Genomic DNA, 22,744 nt, shown 5'->3' with positions numbered 1-22,744 from the left:
GGATATTAACCCCTATTGGATATGTCTTTTGCAAATATCTTCTCCCGTTCAGTAGGTTGTCTTTTAGTTTTGCTGATGGTCTCCTTTGCTGTGAAAATGCTTCTTATTTTGATAGAGTACCAATAATTTATTTTTTTGTTTTTGTTTCTTTTGCCTTAGGAGACATATCTAGAAAAATGGTGCTACAAGCCAATGTGAGAGAAATTATTGCCTGTGCTCTCTTCTGGGATTTTTATGATTTCAGGTCTTACATTTAGATTTTTAATACAACCTGAGTTGTTTTTAGAAGGTGGTCTAGGGATCCCTGGGTGGCGCAGCAGTTTGGCGCCTGCCTTTGGCCCAGGGCGCGATCCTGGAGACCCGGGATCAAATCCCACGTCGGGCTCCCGGTGCATGGAGCCTGCTTCTCCCTCTGCCTATGTCTCTGCCTCTCTCTCTCTCTTTCTCTGTGACTATCATAAATAAATAAAAATTTAAAAAAAAGAAGGTGGTCTAGTTTCATTCTTCTACAGGTAGCTGTCCAGTTTTTCCAGTACATTTATTAAAGAGACTATCTTTCTCCATTATATATTCTTTCTCCTTTGCCACAGATTAATTGACCATAAAATCAGGTTTACTTTTGGGCTTTTTATTCTGATCCATTGATCTACGTCTCTATTTATGTCCTGGTATCATATTGTTTTACTACAGCATTGCAGTATATCTTGAAATCTGGGGTTCTAATATCTCCAGATTTGTTTTCCTGTCTCAGGATTGCTTTGGCTATTTAAGGTCTTTTGTGGTTTCATACAAATGTTAATATTACTTGTTTCTAGTTTTGTAAAAAATGCTGTTTATATTTTCATAGGGGTTGAATTGAATCTGTAGGTTGCATTGAATCTGTAGACATTTTAACAATATTAATTCTTCCAATCCATGTGGATGGTATATCTTTCCATTTGTTTGTGCTCTCTTCAGTTTCTTTCTTTTTTAAACTTTTTATTTATATATTCATGAGCTACACACAGAGAAGCAGAGACAGGCAGAGAGAGAAGCAGGCTCCCTGTAGGAGCCTGATGCAGGACTCAATCTCAGGACCCCGGGACCATGACCTCAGCTGAAGGCAGACACTCAACCACAGAGCTACTCAGGCATCACTGTCCTCAATTTATTTTATCAATGTTTTATACTTTTCAGAGTATAGGCCTTTCATCTCTTTGGTTAAGTTTATTCCTAGGTATTTTTTGGGGGGTGCAATTATAAATGATGTTGTTTTCTTAATTTCTTTTCCACTGCTTCATTATTAGTCTATGGAAATGCTATTGATTTCTGGGTATTAATTTTATATCCTGCAACTTTACTGAATTCATTTATTACTTCTGGTAGTTGTTTGGTGGAGTCTGTAAAATTTTATATGTCATGTCATCTGAAAATAATAACAGCTTAACTTATTTACCAATACAGATGCCTCTTATTTCTTTTTCTTATCTGATTGCTGTGGCTAGGACTTCCAGTACTATGTTGAATAATGTACACAGACTTCCAATGCACAGAGAGTCAGTGTCCCTAACCTCCACATTATTCAAGGGTCAACTGTATTTTTGGTTGTATGCCACTGTGTTTTGCCATGGTTTTTAATATGACAATTGATTACTAATAGTAATTTTTTCAATAAGAAATACCTCTATCATCCAATTTAAAACGATAACCTATATCCTTTTGCTACCTTCCCAGAACCTTCATTCCTTCTTACTCTACTTTTTATTTTTTACTCCTATCACTTTATCATCTTCTAACATACCACCCCTGCTAGAATAAAGCTCTATAAAGTCTGGGATTTGCTTTGTTTGCTGATATATTTCAGGCACCAAGAACAGGCTCTAACACATAGTGGGTACTCAGTAAGTACTGGTTGAATGACCAAATTTCAAGTGATTATTATTATTATTATTATTATTATTATTATAATGCCTCAGGATTTGTGGAGACAATGTTGCATCATCCACCATACTCTCAGACGCAATAAAATTTTCTTTAGAGATTTCTTTTCAATTCCACCAAATTATTCTTGGACCAACAAAACAAAAAGATTTCACTTTTCTTTCCCTGCATACATTCTATATGTCCCTCATTTCCTTAGCCATTATGCTCTCTCATCTTACTTGCCCCACTGGCAAAGTAAGTGACCGATGGTTAATGGAACAGTCACTAATCATTTTCTATTTTCCCCAAATGCTCCTTGTGCATCTTACTATTGTTCCCTTTATCCAAGGAGCATGTAAAAAGTGTCCCTTTAACAAAGACATACTTTTAATATGAAAGAATATTACTGGTAAGAATCTACGTTTTTTTTCATACTGATACATTCCTTTTCAACTAGATATAAGGATATGCTCATTGAGAATAGGGATTGTGAATTTTTTGTGTTCTATCTCTGACATACTGCTTGGTTCAGAAATTGTCATTGAATGTGATGAATATGTAATTAATAACAAGGAGGGAGTATATTATTCACTTACACATGTAGATGACCAATATGGGTATCTTGTTACTGTTGAGAGAGGAAGATATGGTTTTCCAAATGCAGAAATTTGTGAGAGTAACAAATAAGTCCAGAGCAGTCCCACAAAGTGAATATTCAGACCAGTCATTATTTGTATGGCCTGGAAGAAAATAATGACACTACTTACTTACTACTATTCTAGTCCAGCCTTTGAAAGGAACAAACATGAAGAAAAAGTTGAGATGGAGAAGGAAAGTGACAACCTGACATAATTTTAGGGTTCCTAACATTTCATTCCAATGAGGTTATGTTATCATTTCAGAGCAATTTTCAGATGCAATGACTATTTACATGCCCAATAAAATTGTACTAGGGGCTTGTTTATCTACTTGGTTCAAGGGATCATATGGCATGAGCCTTAGAGCCCTGAAAGAATTCATTTCCCTCAATATTCATCAGTCACTATGTGGCCATCAACCCATATCTGCAGATACAGCTCTTATGTTCTATAGGCTACCAGATTTGGTATTTTTAACCTTACCTGCCCTTCTCTCATATTCCTAAAAATTGGTATTTGGACTTTGATTCCTTTTGTTCTACCCACCCTCATGCCCATCTGTAACTATGGTTTGTAGCAGAGTCACCTGTCCTTTATAAACAAGAGTCAAAGAAGTATAGTGAACCCTTAGGATTCCTGGTTTCTTATTACACTTCCTAGGAACCCTTAGGAGGTATGGAGATTGAGGATGATCTCTGCCCATGGAAGCCAGACTATCTGTGATAGTTTCTGAGTCAAAGGCAGAGGAAAATTCTAAGTTTGATATGTAGAGCATAACTCACTGTGAAGGCACTTTAGTTGGTTTTCAGATAGATGTTTCTCAGACATGCCTTCTTCTGGCACAGCTGAATAAACCACCCCTCCCTGCATCTCCATACTACCCAAATACAGGAGTTAAGCCTGAAAAAATTTGAAGTTATATTGGAGTTCAGAAACAAGCATCTCTTGCCTTCCTCATATTTTTATGATGCCTAGGGATACTGACATCCTTTTTCTCACAAATCCTCTTAAACGGGATAACTTTAACTTGAAGTTTGCGATAAGCTTGTGTTATAGTATGTGATTATGAGGACAGCCAAGAAGTGGCTAGTTGGTGGGGATATCTCTCTCATTTGGAGAGTACTCTGTCTTCCAGGCAACACACAACTATGCATTTAGTGACACTTCTGAAAGATTGTGGCAGGGAATGAAGCAAGGGGACAGTGGGGTAGATAGGGCTTTTCCCACACTGCGTTGGTGTAGAGTTTCATAGAAGACAATGCATTTGTCTGAAGTCTGAGTTTAATAACTTTTTAAAATAATTATAAATCCACAGGAATTTGCAAAAAATAGTACAGAGATGTCCTGTGCACCCTGAACCTGGACTCTCCTGATGGCTACATCTTATGTAACTTATAGTACAATATCAGAATAAGGAACTAGACCTTGGTATAATATCTGACTCAAGCAGAGACATGCTTACTATCCCCCAAAATCACTATCAATAGGCTGGAATGACACTACAAATTCTTATTAGAAAATATAGGAGACAAACTTCAAAAAATTGGATTTGGCAATAATTTTTTAAAAAATAGATGAATTGAACTACATCAAAATTTAAAACTTCTATGCATCAAGGAACACAACAGAGTGAAAAGACAACCCACAAAATGGTAGAAAAATTTGTGAAAAAGAAAAAAAAAAATGAAAAAAAAAAAAAAAAAAAGAAAAATTTGTGAATCATATATCTGATAAGGAGTAAATATCCAGAAAATATATAGAACTCCTGCCACTCAACAACACAATAACAAAAACATACAATCCAATTAAGAAATGGGCAAAGGACTTGACATTTCTGTAAAGAATATATACAAGTGGCCAATAAGGACATGAAAAGATGCTCAACATCCTAACTAATAATTGGGGAAATGCTAATCAAAACCACAGTAAGAAATACCACTTTCTACCCATTAAAATGGCTATCATCATAAAAGAATACAAGTAAAGAAGATGTGGAGAAATTAGACCTTTTGTGCACTGTTGGTGGGGATGTAAAATGCTGCTACTGCTATGGAAAGAGTTTGGCAGTTTCTCAAAGGTTAAACATAGAAGTATATGACCCAGCATTTCTATTCATATATATTCCTATTCGTATATATATATATATATATATATATATATATATATATATATATAAAAGAATTGAAAGCAGGGACTCAAAGAGATATTTTACACATATGTCCATAGGAGCATTATTCACAATAGCCAAGTGTTTATTGATGGATGAATGGATTTAAAGAAGATGATGTTTATGTATACAATGGAATATCACTCATCCATTAGAAATGACAAATACCCACCATTTGCTTCGACGTGGATGGAACTGGAGGGTATTATGCAGAGTGAAATAAGTCAGTCGGAGAAGGACAAACATTATATGGTCTCATTCATTTGGGGAATATAAATAATAGTGAAAGGGAATAGAGGGGAAGGGAGAAGAAATGGGTAGGAAATATCAGAAAGGGAGACAGAACATGGAAGACTCCTAACTCTGGGAAACGAACTAGGGGTGGTGGAAGGAGAGGAGGGCGAGGGTGGGGGTGACTGGGTGGCGAGCACTGAGGGGGGCAGTTGACGGGATGAGCACTGGGTGTTATTCTGTATGTTGGAGAATTGAACACCAATAAAAAATAAATTTATTAAATAAATAAATAAATAAATAAATAAATAAATAAATAAAAGTGTAGTTATACATACATGGAGTGTTATTCAGCCTTGAAAAAGATGGAAATTCTGACATAAACTACATCATGGACAAACCTGGGAAACATTTGCTAAGTGAAATAAGCTAATCACAAAAGAACAAGTGCTGCATGATTCCACGTATCCGAGGTACTAGAGAAGTCAAATTCATATACAGAATGTAGAATTGTTGCTGCTAGGGGCAATGGGGAGAGAGAGTTATTATTTAGCCAGTATAGAATTTTAGTTTTGCAAAACGAAGAGTTCTGTAGAGGGGCAATGCTTATGGTTGCCTAACAATGTGGATGTACTTAATGCCCCGAACTGTACACTTAAAAATAGGTCTGATGGTAAATTTTAAGTTTATGTTTATGTAAAGTTTAAAAAACATATCACTTAAATCTTTTGCTTTGGCAAATCTTCTCTTGTACTGTGTTGGCAAGGACATGGGGGCATGGCCTTGCTATTGCTAAGCAGGAATTTGATAGCCTATTCAGTCTCCATTGACATTGTGAGGGAGAGGGGTATCTTAGGGCTCCCCACTAAGCCTCTGCTGATCCCATCATGGCTGGTTGGGGTAGGGTAACCACATTATTGTTTCCCCATGTGGCTTCTACTGACACTGGGAAGGCTAGGTTAGGGGACTTATTCCTGCTGAGAGATGAAGAAAGTCTTAGCCTTCCACTTAGCTTTCTCTTGAGACCACCCTGAGGAAGAGGAAGGGCTTTGTTTTAGCTAGGTAATGGTGGAAATCTAGGTTCCTGCATGGCCTTTGTTTATGGAGGTAAGGGTGGGGCTATAGTTTTTCCTATTGTGTTTGGCTAGAGTAGGGAAGTTATTGTCTCAAGTTTTCTGCTCTTCTAGGCTGTCCCTTTCTTGGATCTATGATAGGCTTTTTTTTCCTTGTGCTTATTAGTGTTTCTGTGTTATAGGCTTCTTGAGCACTCAGTTTTGGATAGTTAAAGCAAAAAACCAAAAACCAAAAACAAACAAACAAACCACAAAACACACAAAAAAGCAAAGCAAAGCAAACCAAACCAAACCACTACCACCACAACAAATCACAAAAGGCCCCAGGAAACTCCCCACCATGTCATTCTTTGGATTCCAAGGTCTCTAGCTCTTCTGCCTCCTCTATACCTTTCAGAGTCATCTTATAGTTGTCCAAAGTTTTAGCTGTAATTAGCCATAGAAATAGAGAGAAGTGTGTCTACTCCATTTTGTCCAGAATTGGAAGTTGGGATGTTTTATTGAATGAAATGAGACCCTGGGCCCTTGGGTAATGGTAGATCTCATTAAAAGGACAATAATGTGGCCAGTAACATACCTATTTATTCTCAGACACACTTTAACTATTTCTTCTCAATACCCAGGTATTGGGGTAAGGGGATTAGGAATTAAAATCTTTAATATTACAATATTGGGAATGAGGAGAGGAAATTTTGGGTCCATTGCTTGCTTTAATGTAAATTTTTAGTTCAATTCTAGCAGATAGGGTAGATCCTAAATAAGTGAAGGCAATAATAGACTTGAGATGTTGGGAATATTCCTGGACCAAGCTTTAATCCTTTTGGTTTGATTCCTAATCTGGCTCTGCCACCCAGCAATATGGGTAGATAATGCAAAAGGATACAACCTGCTGCATTTGATGGGAGATAATTGCTAAAACAGTGGCATGTCTGGGGAATGAACTCAAGAACATAGTGCCATTATGATCACCTTCCACAAAGCTTTGTGTCTTTGTGTCTGTGCCTTCTTCTGAATATAGTTTCCACAATATGGTCATCTCGGTTGGGACTATGTTACCATTAGTTTAGCGTGAAATATAGTTTTTAAAAAAAGATTTTATTTATTTATTCATGAGAGACACAGAGAGAGGCAGAGACAGGCAGAGGAGAAGCAGATTCCTCATGGGGAGCCCGATGCAGGACTCAATTCCCAGATCCTGGGGTTCACACCCTGACCTAAAAGCAGACACTCAACTGCTGAGCCACCTAGGTGTCCCAGCCTAGCGTGAAATAATTTACAAACGCCCAAAAGGAATTTTCTACCCATTCCCAGACTTAGAGTATATTTTCTGGGAATACAATGAGGTTGTAATGGTTTGGGGCTATTTAAATGTAGTTGATGCCTTAATAATCCCTGCCTTATTTAACTTTAGCCTGACATACAGCTTACTTATCTGATCAGGCTGTATGTGGAAAATTCAGGTATTATATAACTCTCAACTCTTCTCCATTTGGAAAGATCCTAATAAAGGTGGTAAAGTCTCTTTAGTAGTCTGAAGTCATTTATTTGCTCAAGTAGCATTTAGTTCTTACCCCCAACAATCTTGTTTCTTTTCTTATCTGCAGATGACGTCTTGGCATTTTTCACTAAAGAGACAGAAGAAAAATGAGAGGATAAATGTATTTCTTTTCTGTAGGAAAATATTAAGTTAATATTAATTATTTTCTTGGGTAAGATACTTAAAATCAAGAGAAAAATCTACTTCTAGAGCTGCTAATTTTTCAATATTTCCTAGTCTCTTGAGAGATGTTTTTCACCAAAGATTTCAAGATTACTATCTTGAAAATAATTATTTCTCAAATAGTTTTATTCATTTGCCAAACTTAAGTTAGAGTGTAGCAAGTTGTATGGGGTGGCTGCTCTGATCTATCAATCCCTCTAGAAATTACCCATATCTTCACATTCACAGGCTTAGGGAAACTGGACTTTTGTTTGCTGAGCTTTATTCTCTCATTCCATGTTATTCTTTTTTTTTTCCAAGTTAAAATCTGGTGCAGGGACACCAGACTGACAGAATCTATTCACATGACTCCATTGGCTGCAAGGGAAGCTGAGAATTAAAGTGTCATATATTCTATTTTGGAAAGGTGGCTTCACAAGTTAGGAATGTAGGTGAGGAATGTAGGTGAGGTGTTCAATAGTTAGGTCAATTAAAACTCATAGATATCTATCATTAAAATTGTGGATAACCTTTGAGATTTCTGTAGAATTCTTATCAGTCTTAGGCTGCATATTTAGTATCCATGGGATTTTTTTCTGTATTCTAGCTGATTGGGCTGAAGATCTAACTCAAATTGGGTCCTCATGAGAAGATCTAAGACCTTGGGGAACAGTCCTTTGTCATCCTCCACCCTACTGGACAAAATGGTAGAGAAGGTAAGTTTTGAGAGTGAGAGAGTTAAACAGAAAGGACATTCAAAGACCTGAAGATATGGAGAAAGAGAAGAATTCCCTGAGTTTCTGATGGCTTTAAATTTTCTCCTTCAAGTTCCTTTTAGAAAAATGGCTGACTTCTTGCCCTTACATTATGTCAACAAATCTATTCACATACTACAGTAAATAAATCTTCATTTTGCTAAAACTACTACGAGATAGTTTCCATTTCTTGCAATGTGAGTCTTTTATTTTTTATGGTCTTGTCTTCTAATTTATCTCACATGGCTTTGAGAACCTACTCTCCAGAATCTCCAATGTCTGATGGCTCTTTTTTCCTTCAACCTCTTATTGATAACCACACCTTAAGTCTAAGACCTGTCTTGAAATTTATAAGTTACAAATTTTTCCTTTCATTTGCATAAACCAGCAAATATCACAGTTCTAGTTGCTCCTGAGATAGACTACTGATGCTTGAAGCTGAGAAAAGGTAGAAAGTGATAGTGGAAAGAAAAAAACCGAAGTTCAAATTTTGCTCTTCACCAGTTACTTTGTGGCCTTGTTCACACCATTTATTCTTTCAAAGGTTGTTTTCTTGGTAACAAAACAAACACAAAACAACCACCACCACCACCACCACCACCACCACCACCACCACCACCCGCAAACAAAACCAACCCCCGCAAAACAAGACGAAACTAAAAACCCAAAACAAAACAAAAAACTTCAAACCAAAAACCTCTGTAGGATTGTGTTGGGGAGCAGATAAGAAAAATTGGCACAACACCGAAACTCAAACAAGAACTAGCATTGGAAGCGCCTGCCCTTGGAGTGGTCCACATGGACCACCAAGGATCCCTGCCAGCACTTGATCACAGGGCTAGAGGGGCGTAATCTCACCGGTGGCGCCCTAGTGCTGCACCTGTCCTCGCCTCCCTGGAGTCCTGCCGCAGCGCTGGCCCAGCGGGCGCTGCTTCTTCAGCGCTTCCCCTCATCCCCTGGCCCCCTCGCCCCGCGGCGCGTGGCTCCAACGCTGCGGTTGTGGCCAAGAGCGTGGCTTGGAGGCACAGCGCGAGGAGCCCCGCGCCCCACTGGCGTGGGTGGGGGCTTCCAAGTTCTGCTGAGCGCCGGCTCCCAGGACACTGGCCTGGCAGGAGATGAGGAGCGCATCGGCAGCTGACACAGCCTTTCCTGCCTGTGTTACCATGACACTCTGACTACGGATCTGGGCCGCTCCTGATTCCCGGGCTGCCTCGGCAGAGACATCTCCATCAAATGTCCTCCTCTCCACTTTTCTGCTAGATTAGTGTCAGCAAAAGTCCTTTCTACCTTTCATCTCCCCGCAGTGTAGAGGGAAGAGCATTGGTCGGCTAACCTGGACTTTGGTCCTTACCTCTGCTTTTTATTAGATACATGAATGCTGGGATCCCTGGGTGGCGCTGCGGTTTGGCGCCTGTCTTTGGCCCAGGGCGCAATCCTGGAAACCCGAGATCGAATCCCACGTCGGGCTCCCGGTGCAAGGAGCCTGCTTCTCCCTCTGCCTGTGTCTCTGCCGCTCTCTTTCTCTCTGTGACTATCATAAATAAATAAAAATAAAAATAAAAGATACATGAATGCTTAGGCAAAATATGTATCTACTCTGTTCCTTAGATTGTTTCTCTGCACAATGAGGTAATCTGTGTTCTGTGTACCTCCCATATTCACACTAACTTTGAAAACTGACATCAGGTTATATAAGTTTAAAAATTGCTGTAATCAAGAAGTTACTGTGGCCAAGTTCAGAAAGGGTGTTGCCTGTGTTCTCCTCTAGGATTTTGATGGACTCTTGTCTCACATTTAGATCTTTCATTCATTTTGAGTTTATCTTTGTGTATGGTGCAAGAGAGTGGTCTAGTTTCATTCTTCTGGTGTGGATGTCCAATTTTCCCAGCACCATGTATTGAAGAGACTGTCCTTTTTCCAGTGGATAGTCTTTCCTGCTTTGTCGAATATTAGTTGACCATAAAGTTGAGGGTCCACTTCTGGATTCCCTATTCTGTTCCATTGATCTATGTGTCTGTTTTTGTGCCAGGACCACACTGTCTTGATGACCACAGCTTTGTAGTACAACCTGAAATCTGGCATTGTGATGCCCCCAGCTATGGTTTTCTTTTTTAATATTCCCTGGGTCTTTTCTGATTCCACACAAATCTTAAAATAATTTGTTCTAACTCTCTGAAGAAAGTCCATGGTATTTTGATAGGGATTGCATTAAACGTGTAAATTGCCCTGGTAACATTGACATTTTCACAATATTAATTCTTCCAATCCATGAGCATGGAATATTTTTCCATCTCTTTGTGTCTTCCCCAATTTCTTTCAAAAGTGTTCTGTAGTTTTTAGGGTATAGATCCTTTACCTCTTTAGTTAGGTTTATTCCTAGGAATCTTATGCTTTTGGGTACAATTGTAATGGGATTGACTCCTTAATTTTTCTTTCTTCAGTCTCATTGTTAGTGTATAGAAATGCCACTGATTTCTGAGCATTGATATTGTATCCTGCCACACTGCCAAACTGCTGTATGAGTTCTAGCAATCTTGGGGTGGAAGCTTTTGGGTTTTCTAGGTAGAGGATCATGTCATCGGTGAAGAGGGAGAGTTTGACTTCTTCTTTGCCAATTTGTTTTTTTTTATTATTATTTATTTATGATACTCATACAGAGAGAGAGGCAGAGACATAGGCAGAGGGAGAAGCAGGCTCCATGCACCGGGAGCCTGATGTGGGATTCGATCCCGGGTCTCCAGGATCGCGCCCTGGGCCAAAGGCAGGCGCCAAACCGCTGCGCCATCTAGGGATCCCTTCTTTGCCAATTTGAATGCCTTTTTTTGTTGTCTGATTGCTGCTGAGGCTAGGACTTCTAGTACTATATTGAATAGCAGTGGTGAGAGTGGACATCCCTGTCTTGTTCCTGATCTTAGGGGAAAGGTTTCCAGTGTAACTTCTTGCAAGATACATCCATGAAGGCAAGAGAAACAAAAGCAAAAATTAACTATTGGGACTTCATCAAGAAGCTTTTGCACAGCAAAAGAAACAGTCAACAAAACTAAAAGACAACCTACAGAATGGGAGAAGATATTTGCAAATGACCTATCAGACAAAGGGCTAGTTTCCAAGATCTATAAAGAACTTAAACTCAACAGCAAAGAAACAAACAATCCAATCATGAAATGGGCAAAAGACATGAACAGAAATTTCACAGGGAGGAAGACATAGACATGGCCAACATGCACATGAGAAAATGCTCCGCATCACTGGCCATCAGGGAAATACAAATCAAACCACAATGAGATACCACCTCACACAAGTGAAAATGGGGAAAATTAACAAGGCAGGAAACAACAAATGTTGGAGAGGATGTGGAGAAAGGGGAACCCTCTTGCACTGTTGGTGGGAATGTGAACTGGAGCAGCCACTCTGGAAAACTGTGTGGAGGTTCCTCAAAGAGTTAAAAATAGATCTGCCCTACGACCCAGCAATTGCATGCTGGGGATTTACCCCAAAGATACAGATGCAGTGAAACACTGGGACACCTGCACCCCGATGTTTATAGCAGCAATGTCCACAATAGCCCAACTGTGGAAGGAGCCTCAGTGTCCATAGAAAGATGAGTGGATAAAGAAGATGTGGTTTATGTATACAATGGAATATTCCTCAGCCATTAGAAATGACAAATACCCACCATTTGCTTCAACGTGGTGGGACCTGGAGGGTATTACGCTGAGTGAAATAAGTCAATCAGAGAAGGACAAACATATGGTACCCTTCATTTGGGGAATGTAAAAGATATTGAAAGGGAATAAAGGGGAAAGGAGAAAAAATGAGTGGGAAATATCAGAGAGGGAGACAAAACATGAGAGACTCCTAACTCTGGGAAACAAACAAGGGGTGGTAGAAAGGGAGGTGGGCGGGGTGTGGGGGTGACAGTGGCGGGCACTGAGGGGGGCACTTAATGGGATGAGCACTGGGTGTTATGCTATATGTTGGCAAATTGAATTCCAATTAAAAAATATGTAATAAAAAATAAAAATTAAAAAAAATAAATTAGGAAGTGTGATGCCTCTGCTTTATTCTTTTTTCTCAAGATTGCTTTGGCTATTTATGGTCTTTTATGGTTCCATATGAATTCTAGGATACTTTTTTCTATTTCTTAGAAAAATACCATTGGAATTTTTATGGATTGCATTGAAACTGTAGATCCCTTTAGGTATGGATATTTAAACACTATTAATTCTTCCCTTCCAAGAACATGAGTTATCTTTTCATTTATTTGTGTCTTCCTCAATTTATTTCATCAATATGCTAAAGTATTCAGTGTACAAATCATTCACTATCTTGGTTAAATTCATTCCTAAGTATTTTATTGTTTTTGATATTACCGTAAATTAGATTCTTTTATTTCTCTTTCAGTTAGTTCATTGTTAATGTGTAAAAATGCCATGATTTTTTATGTTGATTTTGTATCCTTCAACTTTACTCAATTCATTTATTAGTTCTAAGAGATTTTTTGGAAATTTTGGGGTTTTCTATTTATAATACCATGTCATTTGCAAATAGAGATGATTTTACTTCTTTTCTGATTTGGACATCTTTTACTTCTTTTTGTTACCTAATTGCTCAGGCTAGGACTTGCAGTATTGGGATCCCTGGGTGGTGCAGCGGTTTGGCGCCGGCCTTTGGCCCGGGGCGCGATCCTGGAGACCCAGGATCGAATCCCACGTCGGGCTCCCGGTGCATGGAGCCTGCTTCTCCCTCTGCCTGTGTCTCTGCTTCTCTCTCTCTCACTGTGTGCCTATCATAAATAAATAAAATTAAAAAAAAAAAAAAAAGGACTTGCAGTATTGTGTTGAATAGAAATGGCAAGAGTGAGCATCCTTATATTGTTTTTGATCTTAGAGGAAAAGATTTCAGCTTTCAACATTGAGTATGATGTTAATAGTGGGTTTGTCATATATAGCCTTTATTAGTTGGGGCACATTCTATTCCTAATTTTTGAGGGTTTTTTTTATCATGAAGAATATTAAATTTGGTCAAATGCTTTTACTGCATCTATTAAATTGATTATATGATTTTTATGCCTCATTATGTTAATGTGTCACATCATATTTATTTATTTGGGTATGTTGAACTATCCTTGCATCCCAGCAATAATTCCACTTGATCATGATGTATGACCATTTTAATGTAATGTTGAATTCAGTTTGCTAATATTTTGTTGAGGATTTTTACATCTATGTTCAATAGTCATATTAGCCTGTAATTCCTTTTCGTATAGTGCACTTGTTTGGCTTTGATATCATGGTAAGGCTGGCTTTGTAAAATAAGTTTAAAAGTGTTTCTTCCCCTTCAGTTATTTTGAAGAGTTTGAGAAAAATTGGCAATAATTATTTAAGTGTTTGGTAGAATTAATCAATGAAGCCATCTGGTTCTAGGCCTGTATTATTTGGGAATTTACTAATTCAATATCCTTGCTTGTTTATTGGTCTGTTCAGATTTTTTATTACTTCATGATTCAGTCTTAGTAAGTTATAGTTTCTAGGAATTTATCCCTTTCTTCTAAGTTATCTAATCTATTGGCATATGATTATTCATAGTAGTCTCTTATGACCCTTTAAACTTGTTTGGAATCAGTTGTAATGTCTCCTCTGTTATAATTTTATTAATTTGAGTTACCTTTTTTCCTTAATCTAGCTAAAGGTTTGTCATTTTATCTTTTCAAAAATCCAACTCTTGGTTTCATTGACTTTTTCTATTGTCTTTCTAGTCTCTTTCATTTATTTCCTTATTATATCTTTCCTTCTACTAACTTTGGGCTTAGCTTATTCATTCTTTCCTACATTCTTAAAGTGTAAGATTAGGTTATTTGAGATTGTTCTTGTTTCTTAGTGTAGGCATTTATTGCTATAAACGTCCCTCTTTGAACTGCTTTTACCCCATCAAATAAGGTTTGATATGTTGTGTTTCCATTTCTGTTGTCTTAAGAGTTTTTAAAATTTTCTTCCAATTTATTATTTGACCATTTGGTTACCATTGAGAAGTATATTATTTAATATTCACATATTTGTGAATTTTTCAGCTTTCTTCACATTGTTGACATAGTTTCATATCACTGTCACTGGAAAAGTTGGAAAAGATTTGATATGTTTTGACTCTTATTAAATTTGTGAAGACCTGTTTTATGACCTAATATATGATCCATTTTGGAAAATCTTCCATGTGCCCTAGAGAAGAATATGTATTCTGCTACTTTTGAATGAAAAGTTCTGTATATGTCTGTTAGATCTGTTTGTTCCAAAGTAGAGTTCAGGTATATTATTTCCTTACTGACTTTCTGGATCATTTCTTATCACTATTGATATTGTTGCACTGCTGTCTATTTTTGCCTTCAGATCTGTTAATAATTGTTTAATACATTTCAGAGCTTCAAAGTCACATTTTAAAGGATGCGGAGAATTTGTGATCATTTGTACAATCTACAAGTTATCAACTCTCTGTTGTACCCTCTCATTTCTCTTGGCCTTTATGCAAGCTCAACTTTCTCCTAACCTTCTTCAGAATATAAATAGTATAAATTAATTTATACTCTTGTCTCTACTTTTTCATATACTGTTACATCCTTTTTTACCTCCTGAAATTTGGCCCAAAATATAAGTACCAATACTTTATTATTTGCCATTTCCATTACTTATTTGACACATTTGGAACTCACTTCTCCTTTGACTTTCATGATACCATAATTCTCTAATTTTCTTTAATTTCTATGACACAGCCTAGACTCTGTTACATTGTCTTTCTTGTCATGAATTTTAAAATTAGGTTTCTCCAGGGTATCCCCCCCTCAGAATTCTTTATAATTCACTTAGTACTTTCATTCTGGCTGGTTCCATCCATTCTCATATTAAAAAAAAAAAAAAAGAATTGGGGGAAGCCCGGGTGGCTCAATGGTGTAGCACTGCATTCAGCCCAGGGAGTGATCCTGGAGTCCTGGGATCAAGTCCCATGTCAGGCTCCCTGCATGGAGCCTTCTTCTCCCTCTGCCTGTGTCTCTGCCTCTCTCTCTGTGTCTTTCATTAATAAATAAATAAATAAATAAATAAATAAATAAATAACACCTTTAAAAAATAAAGAATGAGGGCACCTGAGTGGCTCAGTGATTGAGCATCTCTACCTTTGGCTTCAGGTCATGATCCCAGGGTCCTGGGATCAAGTCCTGCATCAGGCTCCCTGCAAGGAGCCTGCTTCTCCCTCTGCCTGTGTCTCTGTCTCTCTCTCTCTGTGTCTCTCATGAATAAATAAGTAAAACCTTAAAAAATAATCAGGTTGAATTAAATATAGAAAAGACTGTACTTATCAAGTATACAGGTAGATGAACAAAACAAAGTGGAAATCCATGTAACTCCCACCGCATTTAAATAAATGTTACCATCTCTTGGCAAGCCCTCCTTTAGCCCTGTGATATCACAACCCCTTTTTTGTTTTTAACTTTTTATTTTGTAGTAATTATAGATCCACAAAGCTTCACAAAATTATAGATTCACAAAGATAGTACAGAAATATCCCATGTAGCCTTCATCCAGTATCCCCAGTGGTTATATCTTACATTGTTATAGTGTAATATCCAAACTAAAAATGTGATATTGGTACTATGTGTGTATAGAGTTCTATGTCATTTTATCAAGATACAGACTTATTCCATTACCACAAAGATCTCTCTGATGCTACCCCTTTGTAGTCACAACCATCTCCCATCTTCTCACCATCTTTAACCCCTGACAGTCATTAACATGATCTCCATCTTTACATGTTTGTCATTCAAGCATGTTTATATAAATGGAATTACACAGTATGTGACCTTTTTGAAATTGACCTTGTTTTTCCACTCAGAATAATGCTCTTAAGATCCACTCAAGTTGTTATATTTGTTAGCACTTTAAGAGTTTTTGCATTTGTATTCATGAGGGATATGGTCTGTAGTTTGTTGTTACTGTTGTTTGTACTTACTGCCTTTGTATTATTTAGCCATCAGGGTGATACTAGCTTCCTAGAATGATATGTAAAGTGTTTCCTCCGCTTGTATTTTCACGAAGAGATTGTGTAGAATTGATGGTAATTTTCCTTAAAATAATGGTACATCTCCAGTGAAACAATGTAGGCTCGGAAATTTCTTTTGCAGCTAGTTGTCTGTTATCAATTCAAATTTTAAAATAGTTACAGGGCTATTCAAATGATCTATTTCATATTAGGGGTGATAACTTGTACTCTTCAAAGAATTTCATGTAAGTTGTTGAGTTCATGCATGCATATAGAATTGTTTGTAGAATTCCTATATTGTCCTTTTGATATCTGCAGGATCAATAGTGAAATCTTATTTCATAAATTGTTAGTAATGTGTTGCCTCTCTGTCAATCTTACTATAAAGTTTTGCTAATTTTATGGATCCTTTCAACAATCATGTTTTTGTTTCATTAATCTACTTTTATATTTTCAGTTTGATTTATTTTTTGCTTCTTTTTGTTTGCTTTGGGTACATTTTGTTCTTTTTCAAGTTTCTTAAGTTTAGAACTTACATTATTGATTTAAGGATGCTTCTTTTTTAATGTAAAAATTAAATGCTATGAATTAAGCTGCATCACACAAAATTTGTTATGTGACATTTTCTTTAGCAGGTAGTTCAATACATTTTTAAAAATTCCCCTAGAAACTTGTTTGACCTGAAGAATATTTTTTTTTCTTTTTTTTTTCTGAAGAATATTTAGAACTGTGTTTATATTCATTCTTTCTTCTGAAAAGTTATATTGACTTCTAAGAGGACTTTTACTTGCTTTGATCTTTAAGCAAATTGAATCCTGAACTATGTAATACTTTGTGCTTGATATTTTTGTCCAAAATTAATCCATCTATTATTTATGAGCATTTGGATTTGGAATTTTCAGTTTTTTTTCAGTTGGGGTTCAGAATACTGATTCTATGACTAATTCTATGAATATCTTGTCTTTTGTTTAACATATGTGTTAATTTTTAGTCTATAAAACTAGGAATGGAGTTTTTAGTATTGGATAGCCTCAAACTATTATCCCAAGTGGTATTAACAATATATATATTACTACATGCTGGGTATGTAGTTTACAGGTTCTCTACAAGGTCCAAAAGAGTTGATGTTATCATTCTTTTTCTTTTTTCTTGCCATTCAGGTGGGTGGGTAGTGTTATGTTTTATTCAAACCTATACTGATTTTTGTCTGCTTGTTCTATCAATTAAGAAAAGTTGCTAAAATTTTCCCAGTATAATCATGACCTATTCATCATTTTAGTTCTTCCCACCATTGCCTTATGTATTTTAATGATAGTTACTATTTATATACCGATGTAGAATTATATCTTCCTGGTGGATTGACACTTTTGATGAAATTTCTTCATCTCAAGAAATTTTCTTGTTTTAATATCTATCCTAATACTACTTTGCCTACCTCTGTTCTCTTTCTTTTCTTTCCTTTCTTGCCTACTTTTGGATTTCTTATATAAATATTTCAGTCTTAAAAACTATCAGGTTGTTATACAGTCTTTATTCTTTTAGTGGTTACCTTAGAGGTTATAATGTGCGCCCACCCACAACTTAATAAAAGCTACTGTAAATCACTTATTTACTCTTTTCCAGGCAAGGCAAGGAATCTAGAACACAGTAACTCCATTTATCACTTGCCTTATGCTATTTCAGTTAGTTTGTTCATTTGTTCGTTTATTTATTTATTTATTTATTTATTTATTTATTTATATTATTATTATTATTATTTTTAATTGGAGTTCAATTTGCCAACATATAGCATAACACCCAGTGCTCATCCCATCAAGTTCCCCCCCTCAGTGCCCCACACCCAGTCACCCCCACACCCCGCCCACCTCCCTTTCTACCACCCCTTGTTTGTTTCCCAGAGTTAGGAGTCTCTCATGTTCTGTCTCCCTCTCTGACATTTCCCACTCATTTTTTCTCCTTTCCCCTTTATTCCCTTTTATCTTTTACATTCCCCAAATGAATGGTACCATATAATGTTTGTCCTTCTCTGATTGACTTATTTCACTCAGCATAATACCCTCCAGGTCCCACCACGTTGAAGCAAATGGTGGGTATTTGTCATTTCTAATGGCTGAGGAATATTCCATTGTATACATATGCCACATCTTCTTTATCCACTCATCTTTCTATGGACACCGAGGCTCCTTCCACAGTTGGGCTATTGTGGACATTGCTGCTATAAACATTGGGGTGCAGGTGTCCCGGCGTTTCACTGCATCTGTATCTTTGGGGGTAAATCCCCAGCAGTGCAATTGCTGGGTCATAGGGCAGGTCTATTTTTAACCCTTTGAGGAACCTCCACACAGTTTTCCAGAGTGGCTGCACCAGTTCACATTCCCACCAACAGTGCAAGAGGGTTCCCCTTTCTCCACATCCTCTCCAACATTTATTGCTTCCTGTCTTGTTAATTTTCCCCATTGTCACTGGTTTGAGGTGGTATCTCATTGTGGTTTTGATTTGTATTTCCCCGATGGCCAGTGATGCGGAGCATTTTCTCATGTGTGCTTCTTGGCCATATCTATGTCTTCCTCCCTGTGAGATTTCTGTTCATGTCTTTTGCCCATTTCATGATTGGATTGTTTGTTTCTTTGCTGTTGAGTTTAATAAGTTCTTTATAGATATTGGATACTAGCCCTTTATCTGATAGATCATTTGCAAATCTCTTCTCCCATTCTGTAGGTTGTCTTTTAGTTTTGTTGACTGTTTCTTCTGCTTTGCAGAGGCTTATCTTGATGAAGTCCCAATAGTTCATTTTTGCTTTTGTTTCTCTTGCCTTCATAGATGTATCTTGCAAGAAGTTGCTGTGGCCAAGTTCAAATAGGGTGTTGCCTGTGTGTTCTCCTCTAGGATTTTGATGGAATCTTCTCTCACATTTAGATCTTTCATCCATTTTGAGTTTATCATTGTGTATGATGTAAGAGAATGGTCTAGTTTCATTCTTCTGCACGTGGCTGTCCAATTTTCCCAGCACCATTTATTGAAGGACTGTCCTTTTTCCAGCGGATATTCTTTCCTGCTTTGTAGAATATTAGTTGAAAATAGAGTTGAGGGCCCATTTCTGGGTTCTCTATTCTGTTCCATTGATCTATGTGTCTGTTTTTGTGCCAATACCACACTGTCTTGATGATCACAGCTTTGTAGTACAACCTGAAATCTGGTATTGTGATGCCCCAAGCTATGGTTTTCCTTTTTAATATTCCCCTGGCTATTCGGGGTCTTTTCTGATTACAGACAAGTCTTAAGGTTATTTGTTCCAACTGTCTGAAAAATGTCCATAGTATTTTGACAGGGATTGCATTAAATGTGTAACTTGCCCTGGGTAGCTTTGACAGTTTCACAATATTTATTCTTCCAATCCATGAGCATGGAATATTTTCTCATCTCTTTGTGTCTTCCTCAAATTCTTTCAGAAGTATTCTATAGTTTTCAGGATATAGATCCTTTACTTTTTTGTTTAGGTTTATTCCTAGGTATCTTATGCTTTTGGGTGCAATTGTAAATGGGATTGACTCCTTAATTTTTCTTTCTTCAGTCTCATTGTTAGTGTATAGAAATGCCACTGACTTCTGGGCATTGATTTTGTATAATGCCACACTGCCAAATTGCTGTATGAGTTCTAGCACAATCTTGGGTGGTGTCTTTTGGGTTTTCTATGTAGAGTATCATGTCATCGGCGAAGATGGAGAGTTTGACTTCTTCTTTGCCAATTTGAATGCCTTTTATTTCTTTTTGTTGCCTGACTTCTGAGGCTAGGACTTCTAGTAAATATGTTGAATAGCAATGGTGAGAGTGGACATCCCTGTCTTGTTCCTGATTTAGGGGAAAGGCTCCCAGTGTTTCCCCATTGCGAATGATATTTGCTGTTGGCTTTTCACAGATGGCTTTTAAGATGCTGAGGAATGAAAAAAAAATTAAAAAAAGAAAAGATGCTGAGGAATTTTCCCTCTATCCCTACTCTCTGAAGAGTTTTGATCAGGAATGGATGCTGTATTTTGTCAAATGCTTTCTCTACATCTATTGAGAGGATCACATGGTTCTTGTTTATTCTCTTGTTGATATGATCTATCGTGTTGATTGTTTTACAAGGGTGGAACCAGCCTTGCATCCCAGGGATAAATCCCACTTGGTCATGGTGAATAATCTTCTTAATGTATTGTTGTATCCTATTGGCTAGTATCTTGTTGAGAGTTTTTGATCCATGTTCATCAGGGATATTGGTCTATAATTCTCCTTTTTGGTGGCGTCTTTGTCTGGTTTTGGAATTAAGGTGATGCTGGCCTCATAGAACAAGTTTGGAAGTACTCCATCTCTATCTTTCCAAACAGCTTAAGTAGAATAGGCATTGTTTCTTCTTTAAACGTTTGATAAAATTCCCCTGGGAAGCCATCTGGCCGTGGATTTTGTGTCTTTGGAGGTTATTGATGACTGCTTCAATTTCCTTCCTGGTTATCAGCCTGTTCAGGTTTTCTATTTCTTCCTGTTCCAATTTTGGTAGTTTGTGATGTTAGGAGGAGGCGTGGGGATATATCTCCTGGGTCTAAATGCTTGTTTTCCTTCCCAAATTAGGGAAGTTCTCAGCTATGATTTGTTCAAATATGCTTTCTGGTCCTCTGTCCCGTTCAGTGCCCTCTGGAACCCCAATTAAACATAGATTTTTCCTTCTGAGGGTGTCATTTATTTCCCTTAACCTTTCCTCATAGTCTTTTGTTTTTCTCTTTTTTCCTCAGCTTCCTTCCTTTCCATCAACTTGTCTTCTATGTCACTCACTCTTTATTCCACCTCATTAATCCTCATCGTTAGGACCTCCAGTTTGGATTGCATCTCATTTAATTGATTCTAATTTCGTCCTGATTAGATCTAAATTCTGCAGTCATGAAGTCTCTTGAATCCTTTATGCTTTTTTCCAGAGCCACCAGTAGCTTTATAATTGTGCTTCTGAATTGGTTTTCTGACATCGAATTGTAATCCAAATTCTTTAACTCTGTAGGAGAGAATACTGTTTCTCATTCTTTCTTTTGTGGTGAGTTCTTCTTTCTAGTCATTTTGCTCAGTGCAGAATGGCTATAAACGAGTTGTACTGGAAAAAGGTAGAAAAAAAAGCGAAATAAAAGCAAACAAAACAAAAAAATCAAGAGGGTATCCTCTGGTTCTATATACTGTAAATCCCTCGACTTCCCCTGCCACTTTCCAGTGCTGATTGGTCAAGAAGTTGCTCTTCCCCTGTCCTTCCAGCTCATCTTCTGGGGGTAGGGGCCTATTGTGGTGATTGTCAGGTGTATACACCTGGGGGAGCTGCCCCAGCTCCTGCCAGGTGCACGACCCAATGTGAGTTATCCTGTGAGGTCCCTGTTCCCTGGTGGCTATGCTCGATCCCATGCACAGGGTGACACCAGGAGGAACCACCACACTGGCAGCAGCCAGCTCTCCAGCCTTGGAGTCAGCTCCCACAGTAACTAGCGCAGCTCCCAGTCTGCACTGGCCTGGATGCTCCGGTGGTGGGGTGTCGCTGATCTGCACAGCGAGGTGGCGACCAGCGACAGGAGCATCCTCCCTCTCCCGGGCCTTCCGGTACTCCGCCTGTCCCAAGGCGAGCACAGGATCCTGGGCTGTGTCCCCTGGCACCCTGGGATCTGGGGCCTGCACTGCTGGAATTGTGCTCCCGGGAATGAGCAGCCCCCTCCATGCGGAACCACTGTCTAAACTTTCCCGAGGCCGCCAGTGTGCGCTCCAGCCCTTTACCACGCTCCGCCCGAGGTCTGTGGCTCACTTTCCCCCAGGCGCACTTCCTCTGTTAGTGACCCCGGGAACCTGGGATCCTGCGGAGTTCCCTGCGTGCGCCTTTCCCTGCGGGAAGAATCCAGTGCGGATTTTTAAAAGTTCCTTCTTCTCCTGGACTGGGCTTTCTTGCCCTGGAGGCTTTTGCCGCCAGGCCTTAGCCCGGCTTCTCGTGGGGTGGGGGGGGAGGTCTCCCCCACTTGATTATTTATGTATTTTTTTTTCCGTCTTCCTACCTTGTTAGAAGCATAAACTCTTCTCTCTTTAGTGTTCCAGCTTTTCTCTCTTTAAATCTCAGGCCGAATTTCTAGGTTTTCAGGATGATTTGAAAGCTATCTAGGTAGATTGGTGGGAACAGGTGTCTTGGGGACCCTACTCTTCCGCCCTCTTGCCCTGACCTCTATTTCAGTTCTTTTAAGTACATTTTAGCATACCTAGAA

General features: G+C 38.2%; 2 protein-coding genes across 2 annotated transcripts in view; both read right to left on the bottom strand.

The window, feature by feature from the left end:
- The window catches only part of LOC140599021 (uncharacterized), a 79,360-nt gene extending 69,385 nt beyond the window's left edge, over positions 1-9,975 (bottom strand). Inside the window, exons 1-3 of the mRNA XM_072758170.1 lie at positions 9,817-9,975; positions 7,583-7,636; positions 2,499-2,642 (exon numbers count right to left, since the gene is read on the bottom strand). Of these exons, the coding sequence (XP_072614271.1) occupies positions 2,499-2,642; positions 7,583-7,636; positions 9,817-9,838 (220 nt within the window). The 5' untranslated portion in view covers positions 9,839-9,975. The remainder of the gene's footprint in view (positions 1-2,498; positions 2,643-7,582; positions 7,637-9,816) is intronic.
- An 8,488-nt stretch (positions 9,976-18,463) lies between these two features.
- LOC112911066 (membrane-spanning 4-domains subfamily A member 13-like) overlaps positions 18,464-22,744 on the bottom strand; it is a 28,779-nt gene continuing 24,498 nt past the window's right edge. The window contains exon 7 of the mRNA XM_025987418.2: positions 18,464-21,606. Coding sequence (XP_025843203.1) covers positions 21,577-21,606 — 30 coding nt within the window. The 3' untranslated portion in view covers positions 18,464-21,576. The remainder of the gene's footprint in view (positions 21,607-22,744) is intronic.

Source organism: Vulpes vulpes, chromosome 5 (assembly GCF_048418805.1).
Source record: "Vulpes vulpes isolate BD-2025 chromosome 5, VulVul3, whole genome shotgun sequence".
Taxonomy (NCBI): Eukaryota; Metazoa; Chordata; class Mammalia; order Carnivora; family Canidae; genus Vulpes; species Vulpes vulpes.
Note: the sequence above shows the minus strand (reverse complement) of the source record. Positions and strands in the feature narration are given on the sequence as shown.